This window comes from Ctenocephalides felis, unplaced genomic scaffold (genome assembly GCF_003426905.1).
Source record: "Ctenocephalides felis isolate EL2017-DRISC unplaced genomic scaffold, ASM342690v1 CF-g0.4_SCAFFOLD_03571, whole genome shotgun sequence".
In the NCBI taxonomy this organism is placed as follows: Eukaryota; Metazoa; Arthropoda; class Insecta; order Siphonaptera; family Pulicidae; genus Ctenocephalides; species Ctenocephalides felis.
This window is the reverse complement of record NW_020539725.1, coordinates 37,304,757-37,317,783: the sequence shown is the minus strand read 5'-3', so window position 1 is coordinate 37,317,783 and position 13,027 is coordinate 37,304,757. Positions and strand designations below refer to the sequence as shown.

The following is a 13,027-nucleotide window of genomic DNA, read 5'->3' as shown; positions in this document are numbered from 1 at the left end:
ATTTTTTAGGGGAATTTATCACGTTGCGCAATGATTTAAATTGTTTTTCATGGTGTAAATTAATTTATTCTATTTGAAACAATGTTTTAGATAATGTGATAATGTAGCTTATGATATAATACTCCTGTGGTAAGTTACTGGAAATGAGTTTTTTGATGCTCTTACCTTTTAAGGTCAGGAACAATGCATATGTCTGTTTAGTATGTGTGAATATCAGGATCCGACAAGTTTTCACTAATAAGATATTGATGGTTCAAAATTCGTTTGATAGCTCATTGGATTTTAGTAAGGAAAATTTCAGATTTTTCTCACCTGTATTCCTCTGTAGCAACCTTTAAAGTAAAATTTATAAAGGGGGATAAAATATTGGAGAGATGGATTAACTATAATTAAAATTGATTAAAAATTATTTATTTAAAGCTTTCTATATTTTTGAATTACAATTAAATGTAAAAACTTTGAAACATATATATTTATGTATTTAGAAAAAATATAACAATATAACGGAAAATATATAATTATATATTGACTATATTGACTTTATATGAGGTAGAATGATTGTAAATATTTATAGGTATATTATAACTAGATTTTTTTCTAGAAAATATGAAACAATTTAGCAATTAAATTGATTTAGCTTCTAATTAATAAATTTTCATAATTTTGTGATGGTATACAAAACTATTTATTTTTATCGAACAATAAGCGAAATGCGTTCATACCTCCTATTTTTTTGGCAGACACTTTTGCTCAAATTATTTTATGAAACATTTAGAATATATCAATATATATGTAATATATATATATATATATATATATATATATATATGTATATATATAACGTATTTTCAACATATTTCAACAACAAAAACGTAATCTATATATTTTTAGTATTATCATCACCTGCTACTTGACTTAAATAAAATGAAAATAGTCTCTAGTGTATCTGTTTCCTCTAAAGTAAATTTTGGTTATTAAAACTTGATACACTTCTTAATAATTTACGTTTTGGTTTTCTTGGCTGTAGGAAATTTCTTGACTTTTTGTCCAACCAGCATTTCCAAATGTATTAAAATTATTTTTAATAATGAAAACTTAGTAGAAAATAAAATTAACAATTAATGCTGAGATGATATTAAATTGACGTTTAAACAAACGTTATTCAGTCTTAGACGTGTTCAAAATGTTTTCATCAGATGTTCACATCTCCAATTATTATTATTGTGATTTTGTCCTATAAACTTTTCCTCTCAAAGTGGCAACAACTCCTCCTCATGTTCATGTGGTTTTTTGCGTTCGTCCATCTCTCTTGCCAAATCCAAAAAGAAATCCCGGAAGACAAATGATTCTACGTTTTTGGCGAAGTAATAAAGGAAGAGCCAGTCTGAGAAATGCATTTGTTTCGTTAGTTCGATCATCGACCAGTAATCTTTTGACGAAGGCGCCGCATATTGGAACAGATAACGGTTGAACCAGGAAGAACGCGCGTGCATCACGAATGCCATCAGTCTGTAGATCAGGCCGAAAATGGTGCATATTGATAGGATTATATACCTAAAACAGATTCAAAATTTGAAATTAACATTTATTAGATTGATTTTAACATAAACAAATGGAATAACAACGAAAACAATTATAACTAGTGGGGCGCATGGCATCGTGCCTTAAGGCAAATTGCTTCCCGTACCAAAAATTATTTTTTTTTAAAAAGATTAACATTTTTGAAAAAAATTTACTCTGAAAAAATAAGATTTTTGAGAAACTATAAATTTTTGAAAAAAAAAGAATTTTTGAAGAATAATTTATTTTGAAATATTTTGGAAATTCAGAACATTTTTTCAAAGCAATCGTACTGCTTTAAATGCATAGAGACGAAATATCGAAGCGCGTAAGCGCCGCGTCCCCTGTGTAACGGATATACATTGGTACGGAACCCATAGGAATGTAAACAAATAAAATCTCTATAAAATATCTGATAATTTGATGTGCATATGTCTAATGTTCATTTTTGACCGCAGATCTCCGAAACCGCTAGACCTACCTTCATGAAAATTGAATCAGTTCTTTATATTGTTAATACAAGTAACATGTTTTTTGAATTATTCAAATCGGACGCTCCGTTCTCTTAAAAAATGAGTTACTGTTTTTGGCACTTTTTGCCCCATATCTTCGAAACGGCTAGACCTGCCTTCGCCAAAAATTAATCAGCACGTCTCCTTACCAATACGAATCGAATGTTTTTTGAATTATTCAAATTCATTCATCAATTCAAATCGCTTCATCCGTGTTCCCAAAATCGTCGACGAAACTTTGTATCCGAACACACACACATACACACATACATCAATTTTTTCTAAGGTATGCCAAACTGTTCAGAACGTTTTGAAACGTAAAGATATATACAAAATTTCATTTTCGATTTTTTTGCAATTACTATAACTTGCCCTGTGGGAAGTTAATAAATACAGCTTCTTAAGAAAAATCCAGTTGCTCGATGATGTGAATTGAATGAAGAAAATATTTCTAAACCCACAATATTTTTCTTTTTATTGCATATATTTACTGCCGATCAAAATATACATTATGACGATAAAATGATACAGAGTTTAAACAAATTATTGATAAAAAAAATTATCTGTACAGTGTCCGGTATTTCATACAAAATCCAAAACCCAAATTTTTGTGGAAAATTATTAGGAATCGGTGAAAAGAAATTTTTCGAACAGAAACTTCATTTCTCATAAGTAACGTTTCGATTACAGCATAATAATATCTAAAATTGCAAAACAATTTCAAAGCCAATAATTTATAATTATTTATCAAAAAATGTTTACAACTACAATTAGCATATATCCTAACCAGTTAATAATTGGTAGAAAGTTGTAAAATATTGTACAAGTGTGTGACATAAAAATTCTTGGAAACAGATATAAAACCCTATTAATGTGTCAACTCACATAAAAGCTATAAAAAAGATTTAGAATCTATTTATTATAATAACATATGCACATATTTAAGCAAATAGGGACAGATAACTGTAAAAAGACCTCCTCCTTGATATCGATCATCACAACGTTTCCTTTAACATGATAAACGTAGCCTCTGGCTTATTGTTTTATAGAAAACGACCATTTCTATAAGTTTACAGATTTGTCATAAATATTCATTTGCATAACAAATAATGTAGAAGCTTCTAATACATATGGATGCTACACTTAATGATGATCGTCAGAACTTTTACATCTATTTATTTTAGGCATAAGAAAATAAATTCACTAGAATGCCATGCATCATTAGTGAAAATATATATTCTTATATATACTTATTAAGTTATTTGTTAAGTGTTACTTACCAGTACCATAAGAATGTGAATATTTTTTCATTAATGATGTTAAGAGCCATCACACAGAGAGCATCGTGCCGTTGTATGCTACCGGATGGACCAAATTTGTAGAAGTCGCACTTTGTGACCTATAATTAATATTTACTTAAATTTATAAATAAGCTTTTATGTATAACCTAAATGTATTATTTACATCTTTACGTTATAGCACCTCTCTATCAATTTAGCATGTTTTAAAATAGTTAGTGCTTATTCATTTTAACTTCTTTCTTCTAGGTTTGAAATGATTAAATCCGGGATGAAAATTAAGGTTTGAAATTATTATGAAGTTGATGAAGACTGCATAAAATATATTGTTCAAATGCTGGCCGGTGTGATGAAGGGCGACAAACAATAACTGCATACATGGTATATTGTTAATAAGTTTGATTACTTTTTTATGATCTTTTTGCAGATATGATGACACGATATTACATTTAACTTGCGAAATTTTATATGACACAGTACTCATGACTCAATTTTGTTACCTTCGGAAAAGCAATATCCAGATAGTCCATTTCATCCATCGATTGAGATGCCACTCTTGATCCCAAATTTCTAAAAGTTCCGCTAAGGAAAACATCAGTTACCAAAAATTGCAGAACCACATTAACTGCATTTGCAAGTTCGCAACATACTAGCCAAACACTCCAAGGTCTCATCAGATGAACTCGTGCTAAAAAATTTTTTCTTGCTGAAATCATAACACCTTTGGTTTTGTTTTTGGATGGAATAGATCTGTTTCCGAGTTGAACATCGTCCTCGGCATATTCAGATAAGGCGACAACTTGTAAAGCATTTACAAAAGCTTTCATTCTTCCTCCTGGAAAAGAGGAAATATATCAAATAAAAATTTATTATAGAAAAATATATTTTTCTTGCTTAAGTAGGGGAGATCTGGTACGGTTGTGCCAGGGTACGTTAGTGAGAGTCGTCATAACAGATAAACTATACTGATTTTGAGATAGGATTTAAAGAGAGAAAGATAAAGTATGACTGTTCGAATAAGTTCCCATTATTGCTTTCAGTTAGTGCCTTTCACTAATATGATCTGTAGACCGCATAGCTGTTAAAGAGTTAAAAGTAAGTTTTTATGTTCAAATTATGCTATATATGTAGATAGGTTACTTTTTTTATTATTTTGCTCTAAGTTGAATATTAGTAGTTATTGACCAGCAATTAGTTTTTATGCTTAGATAATTTAGCTCAGTCATACTGATGATTTGGTTTCAAAAATAAAAAGTTGTAAAATTTTGAGGATGAAAGTAACGATTGTCATTAGGTTTGCAAGAAAATATTGTATACTTTCTAATATCTTGATGCCTGACAAGAAGGACTGGCTTATATGTGAGGGTCAATATGTCGTTATTTTATATAGACATATTTTATTACAAATATGCTTTGAAGTAAATGTGGCAGTGTTGATAGCCGCACCAGGAAAGATGGAGGAGTTCTCGACACGTTTTCAGCTTAATGTTAAAAAAGTTTGCTAAAGGAGGCGTCCATTAATCGCGTGATGTTTTTAGGGGAGGGGGGGTGTATGAGACAAAAAATCACGAAATATCACGTGGAGGAGGGATGGGTATAGTAAGATATCATGTGTATTTATTTTTACCTGATTTTTTTTTTTTTAAATCAATAATTTTACAATTTTTTCTCGTAACTAAAAATACACGTGATGTTTGGTGAGGGAGGAGGTGTCCAAAATTTCCTGAAAAATCGATCACGCGATTAATGGACGCCCCCTAATAAGTGCTGAATGAGCCAAGATTTCCTTTAATGTTTGAAATTATTCATAGTTCTAAGTGGATTTGGTGTGTATGTTATATATTTGAGAATCTGTAGTAATGGGTCACGTTATTTCGTAATGCGTTTAAGTTAACTGTACTCATTGTCAGTAATTTATGAAGCGATGTCTGACTTTGTGACGTTGCGAGATTGGATGCTCGTGTGCGCTTTGCGCTTTGCATCTTGTACCACACCGATTTGAACTTTGTACAAAGAAATTTGAACTATTACATCACAATAAAATATTATATTATATAATACGTAATTCGAATGGTCAGAAGCGATTAAGTTGAATCGATTCGAGTAATTGAATTGGAACATGATTTACGCGCTCTCACAGAGAACTTGATAAGCTTTACACCTGAAGGCAACGATTAGAATAACAAAAAAAATCATTTTTCACATTGATGACTTAAAGCAACCTAAATTCCAGCAACTTAAATGCTCTCATTTATCATTAACTTGAAAAATACTCAGCTTCTCAATTCAAACCCATTTTATAGCTCGAAGAACAGCAGATGGCATCATATTGCTGCTCTAATAAAAGTGATTGGAATTTTCTTCTCAAGTACAAACAGAACTATTGATTACTACAATTGTTCATTTGTGCTAATTAATTGCTACTTGATAGACGAGTAGTGTATAATTACTTTCGCACATGTTTTGCAATGAGTACATCCGAAGAATTTTCATAGAACGTCCTTTATAATTAAAGTAATTACTTCCACAGCGTTACTGCCGAGGGTCAAATTGATATAAGTATGCTGTATTATCGATATTAAGAAATAACTTGATCTTGAAGGTTATTTTTAGCCTATGAAGTTAATTTAGGATAGATTACTGCGATTTTATAATTGGCTACATAAAGTTATTTTGTTAGTGAAAACTATTATTTAAAAATATTTTATTTTATATAAACTTGTGATGCAAGTTACTACATTTCTAAATTACTGATCTAGTTTACTATTTCTTTAATTCAACAGCTGGTTATTAGAAGGCAACACAATAATTGTCCTTTCTAGCTGTGATATATTTTTAATATGCTTATGAAGTTAATTTTGTCTTAATTATTTTTGCAGCAATGCCTTGAAAGTCTATTTTTACTTGATATCATATTTGAGATTTATAATCTTGTTGTCTCAAGCGAATATCTGCTATCATTACTGCTGGATACCAAGCTGGTCGAAGTGGAATTAGTGGTTGCTCGATGGCTAGCTCAAAATGTTAAAACTGGAAAAGTCCAAAAGTGGAAAAACTGAGGTCTTACATTACTAACTCGTCTTTGTGCATATGATTATTATCATTTATGTATTTGATTGTTAAATTTATTCCATTATATATGTAAGACAGTTGATAAAATGTACTTTATACAGTTATTATAATTTAAAACGAGTTGCGTCACGACACCTTGACGTATTGCATCATCTTGACAAATGCGATATTGTGTGGAAACCTGGGAACTCTTTTGTCGATACAAGAATTAAATAGCTTAACAATACACTTGCGTCTAATTGAATTGGTTAGAGGCTAAACGATTTGTAATCGCATGGCTATTTATCAAAAAGCCTTCAACAAAGACATCTGTCATTTGAGTGAATTAAATGATGATGCGCTTCTTATGCAACGGCCACCATGAAATGCATATCGCACCAAGCATTTATAATATATAGAAAAAAATATAAAAACATGGTAAGTTTTATTTTTGGCTCTCTAGTGGATTATTGTTTGGAGCTATGGAATTTCAATCAGAATTTTTGGGGTTCGATACTCGCCCAATTGAAATTTTGTTACCAAAAAGAACAAGTACTCGACTAGTATGGCAATCAACATAACTTCCCAACTGGAGTTTAACTCAAAGCTTATTTTTTGACTGATTATTCATTATTATTTAAGTTTCTTAAAACTCGTTGGAATAATTATTTTCGTGTGGTAGAGGTAGGTACGCATTATTGTACATCATAAACTATACATCTAAAGTGAATATTGCACAATATGTTTGTTTGCACAATTTATATAGGTGCAATGATGAAGCAATCTGAGAACACTTGTACGATATCTGTCGTATTTGGTGTATCAAATGATAAGTTTCAAAGATCAGTTTCGATCATGGACGCACCTGTAATTATACACCTTTGGTATCGAATGGTCGAACAGACGGCTCCGAATAAGACGACATATGTTACTTGATATCCAGACGAAGTCTTATCTTCATTTTTAATTAGATTTATAAATATTTTTCCAACCACACAAAGAGTATCAAAATAATTTTGTTTAATTATTATAATAGTTACATAAGAAACATAAATATGTTCAGTTATAGATGTTAATATTAATTTTTTTTTTTATTTCCTATAACCAATCTGAACCTTGGGTTTAATTAGGTTATTTGCTGACGCGTGCAGAGCTTTTAAGAATTCCCCCAGTGGGGAATATCCTTACATAAATATATTGATTGTTAATTTATTAAATCTTGCGGCTACTTTCTTTTTAATCTTCTCATAGGAACTTGTTTTAGCAGGCCTTTTATTAAAGTGTTTGGATGGTATGCGCTCTTTTGATGTAATATTATATGTAACTAAGATTTTAGTAATGTAAAGTAAATTATTAGTTCAAATTATTCTTTATCAAGAAGAAAATGTGTTAAATAGGACAACATCTGTTAATATAAATTCGTACCAGGTAGAAATATCTCGCTTCAATTGAACTAATATTTAAATAGTAAATTTGTAACATTTGATAACATTATAATTTTAAGCCAATCGTAGAAATATTTCGGAAAAAAACTATATTATGTACCAAGTAAGTGTACCACTCACTCGCCAAATTTAAATATTGATTGCTTTCATAGAATTGTATCATGTCAGTAAATTTATAGCTTGAATGATCATTTGTGATTTAAAATAATTAATTAGCTTAGAGAATAAGTTCATTAGCCATTAAGAAATTTTACACAATTTACAGCTTAAATAATAATGTTAGCAAATTTATTATTAACAATTTATTATTAATATGGAGTTAGTAGAAATTTTATTATGTTTGTTCAATTACCGTTGATATACGATATACGTAATATTACGTATAATTACGTGATATACGTAAGTGCAAAAATTTATTACCAATATTAGTATACGCAGTAGCTGCTTACAAGGCGAAGTGAAAGGTGACAACTAACATCGCAGATCATTAATAATGAGTAGGTGCATTGAAAGATTATATGAAAGAAATTAAGATTGCATCCTGACATAGAAACAATGCATTGATGATATATGATTAATTATACTTAATACAATGTAGCAACTTGTTGCCACGCGCTTGCCGAACAGTGTAAAATTTCTTGCTTTAAATAATCATGTCTCGTCGTTTTGTATTTCAACACAAAATCCCGTTATTCAATACATCTAACCAGGGTCGCATCGTAAAGTTAAAGAGTATTTATTTTTTCAACTTTATAACAAAATCTGTAAGAAAAATTTCATCGCCGAGAATATGGATAACTAAATGTTACAATAATAATACGTCGTTTCAGTAAAACATATTTGTGAATTGCTGAAAATAATGACTATGATTCCAAGCATACCTCCTGGATTTCCAGCTTCATTTATTTTGCAGAAATCTTTAAAATCAATAGAAACAAATAATTTTGAACCCATATTAATTCATTTGCATGATATTAACAAGTTTGCATGCATTTTTCATTTAAAAGTATATAAAAACGACAGAAAATTGAAAATGACAGTAAATAGTCATTGAAGTGTAAAGAGTGTATAGGTTCTCAAACTTTTTTGTGTCATGGATTTCTTGGATTTGGCACGAAATATTTAAATTAAAAGTACATTTTAATTTTAAACATTTAATAATTGAATTTAAAATAATAACAAGGAAATAAAGTAAGTAAAAAGTAAATGTTTAATTATCAACTTTTAGCAACAATTTTTTACAACTATTAAGTCGTCTTTTATCTTTAGTAATCAGAAATACTATGAATTCTCAAAAAGCGCAAAGAATTTTTTACCAAGCCTTTCAATAGTCAGCAAATAGGGTCTTTACAAGTTCAACCATATTCCACAAATCGAATGCTTATTAATGCAACAACTTACATATTTCTATAAATAATTCTATAATTCTATTAATAAATATCATATATGAATTTTTATTATATCTTTAATAAATAGTTATAAAAGTATTGTGATCCACTACCGTGAACTCCTATTTTCATTTTGTGGACCCCCAAATTTTTTTTGCTTACGGACCCTCTGAATTTTTGTCACGGACCCTGGGGGTCTTCACTGCAGAGTAATATTCAAGATAATTTTTGGATCTGTTATATATTAAAAAAATGCAGATGGAAAGAAACCAAAAAATGTGAATAATATCTTTTGATTATATTTTTAAAATATTGATTGTTACTAGTGGTATGACGAGGATTTATCAACTTAAGTCCTGTCTAGGAGGAATCCAATTTTCAATTAATTAAATGCAATTAATTGCGTTTTTTGTTAAAATCTTCAGTTTAAAAATACTAAAGTTGTATTCTACTATATGCAACTCATTCAGGTTTGTTGGTATTCAGAGTGACTAATATACTTGTAGTGGAAGTGGTATATGCGTGGGTCATCAAACTAAAACCGAATAAATAATTTAATACTTTGATAATGATAAATTTCATCATGTCTACGTTGAATTCAAATCATATGGACAATGGTTTGTTATCAGCGGTTTCAATAGCGGTCACGTAGATAAGCGCGTACTGTAGTGAGTTGCGTTATCTAAAATAAGAAAAAAATTTGGGAGTAGCGGAAGCGTTATAAGCAGCTGTTAGACATAGGCCTCTTTAGCTCAGTGGCAGAGCACTGGTCTTGTAAACCAGGGGTCGTGAGTTCAATCCTCACAGGAGGCATCATATATTTTTTTCTGTTTTTGTAAATGATGCCTCCGATTTTTTTAATTTGTGCTTGCATCACTTTAAAAACTTCCAAAATATATGATATTTAATTAAAAATGCTTAAATCTTATGTACTATTTCTGGCTCACATTTTTTATTAGTAAGATTCCTCATGAATAATGTGATTCATGTGATTACAACTATTAAAAATTTTTCTTAAGATATTTCGGTATACATTTGAAAAACGGTAACAAAAATAACATTTCCAATAAATTTATATTGATATTTTTCATTTGTTTTAACATTAACAATTATATTAACAATAACAATTGTTTTAAATATTTTAAAATATCATGGCATAATGTCTTGCACGACTATGTCATTTTTCAAATGCAACCGATCATTTGCGTGCCCTTGTTATTTCCCACAAGAAACTATATTATTATATTAGGAATTAATGTCAAATACACTAACAGAGGGCAATTGTATCTACAATATCGATATTTTGATATAACTTCAAATTGTTTACAAGTTCCTATATTTATAAAGTAGCATTGTTGATCTATGTTTGTTGGATAATTTTTGTTGCCTCTTCTTTTGTCACAAAATTTTGTAACAACTTATATATCTGAAATACGTATTATTGTATTGATAGAACAGATATGAGGGATGATATACCTACGGGTAAAAATCCGAAATAAGAAATATTATGTACACATTTATATTCACTGAAATATATTTATTTATTATTATTATTACTATGTTTGTTGGAATTAAGGCATTGATCGAACTACTTAATTCATTCAGGGCCTGCATTTAGTAAGGATCGTATTTTCGACGACGACCCGAGCGCCAAAGCAATTGGGTCGTCGTCGTTGCATGTTGAGCTAAAAAATCAGGACAGTTTTACGTTAGCGGGATGCTTGTTTTTGACTCTTTCATTCGTAACTAGTGAAAAGTGTTGATTGCTTTTTTTTGTCGAGTTAAAGTAATAGTCAACCATCAGTGAACGCGATTTTCATACAACATACCACGAGCAGCCGAAATTGAGACAGCCCTATGATAACCTGGTACTTCTGCAACCTATAATTGACTCTTTAGTAAGTAGATATTGGTGTAAAAGGTTTAAATATAAGTTATATTATCGATTATTTTATGTTTTACAATGTTTGTATAAACGTGTCAGGTTATATTATAGTTGTATACGACTAACACTGAACGTTAGTCTCTTTTAAAATAATCATTATTGAAAAATCGAAGGTTTGACTGTAGTTGTGATTATATAACATTCAAATAACATTTATTTAATTTTATTATAATTATTTCTTTGATTAATAAACTAAATAGATTACAGTGAGACCTGGTTTTTGTGTGATTTTATCTTAAGTTACGTAACACAGTGATATATTAATAATATTTTTTTAAATACGAATCAAACTACAGTAATATATCACTAGCTTATTTAGTAAAAATAATTCAGATTTCACTACATGAAGAGTTCTATTTTTAAATATGACTATAATAACATTACATTTATTAATCGTCAGTAAGTAGTTATTTATTTTCAGGAAATTTATTTTAGTAATATTTTTATAGTATTAAGTGATTTGTTGAAGAATATCGTTTATGTGATAAGTGTTAGATAACAAATTAATATAACAGAAGTGCGATTTTAAGTAGTACTTGATATTGTAATCGATGGCAATTAATGTAAGAGGCCTCTTTAGGCTTGTTTTTAAAACTTATATATTTTGATAGCTGTCAAACACTTTATAATATTTTCTCGATCAGTAAAAATCGAGCGTTCGTTTGGAGATTAATCCATTTGGAGATATTTTTAAAATTATAAATGTATCGTTAACATAATAAATATCAGGATTTTTATTACTGGTCATGTTTCCACAACAAACAGTATCGGTTATTACCTTACTGCAAACATTAGTTCTTGCATTGAAAGTGCAAGCAAAATTAGTGATAGTGACATATCGGTATGACAGATTGTGATATAAGTGTTTTTCTTTATTCTTATCTAGGTTAATATTTGAAAATTAATATTACCTTCTGCTTGTTTCCAGACGTAATGAGGTAAATAGAACATCAGGGCTTGCAGAAACAGCACGAAAGGCACCCACTGGTAATACGCATGTCGAATAATTTCCTCATCTTCGCGGGATGGACCAATACCAGGATGAGGTATGTGGCCAGAATTTATCATACTTTGATTCAAGTGTTTGACCTGGTAAATAAATAAAGGAAATTGTTAATTACTCGCAAATAGATATTGAATATACAATTTTAAAGACTACTTCTGAATCTTTGCTGAAGATGTTTTACTATTATTAAGGGGGCCTTCATTAATCGTGGGATCGATTTTTAAGGATTTTTGAATTTTTCTTTACCCTTGGTGATACTTGGTGAAACGTGGTAAAGAAATCATAAATTTAATGACAAATTTTAGAATTTTGTTGTCAATTATAACATGTAAATTTAGGTATGAAATATTTACACGTGATATTTCTTGAACCCCCCCCTCTCTCTCTTGTGATATATCGAATTTTTTTTTGTTAAACACGTCCCCCCATTTTAAGCCTCACTTGATTCATAGACCCCAAGTAGAAATTTGATAAAATGTGGTGACGTAATATTTGAGTAAATTATTTGATATAATATGGTTGTCTAAGAAAGTCTTCACCACCATTATGGACGTACACCATAATGACATGAATCAAAACTTTCTAAAGTAATAATGAATTGTAAAAATGCATTTAATATTTAATAAAAATATTTGTTAGTGCCATTCATTTTTGAATAAATGCTTCGCTTCAATGTGTGGTTCGTTATATTTTTATTGAATCAAAAGAATAGTATTAGTAATAACATTTAAAACTGCATAATTATTAAACTGTTTAATTAAAATATAATTTTTGTAGATTGTTCCATCATACAATGTTGTTCGTGATACCTTATATTCAAGA

General features: G+C 29.5%; 1 protein-coding gene and 1 non-coding gene across 2 annotated transcripts in view; one reads left to right on the top strand and one right to left on the bottom strand.

Annotated features, from left to right (window-relative positions):
* Positions 1-1,250: 1,250 nt before the first annotated feature.
* LOC113385997 (innexin inx1-like) overlaps positions 1,251-13,027 on the bottom strand; it is a 14,590-nt gene continuing 2,813 nt past the window's right edge. Inside the window, exons 2-5 of the mRNA XM_026623813.1 lie at positions 12,111-12,288; positions 3,871-4,205; positions 3,353-3,471; positions 1,251-1,554 (exon numbers count right to left, since the gene is read on the bottom strand). Coding sequence (XP_026479598.1) covers positions 1,251-1,554; positions 3,353-3,471; positions 3,871-4,205; positions 12,111-12,288 — 936 coding nt within the window. The remainder of the gene's footprint in view (positions 1,555-3,352; positions 3,472-3,870; positions 4,206-12,110; positions 12,289-13,027) is intronic.
* Trnat-ugu lies at positions 9,996-10,067 on the top strand. The gene has a single exon. It is a non-coding gene; the product is annotated as a tRNA-Thr (tRNA).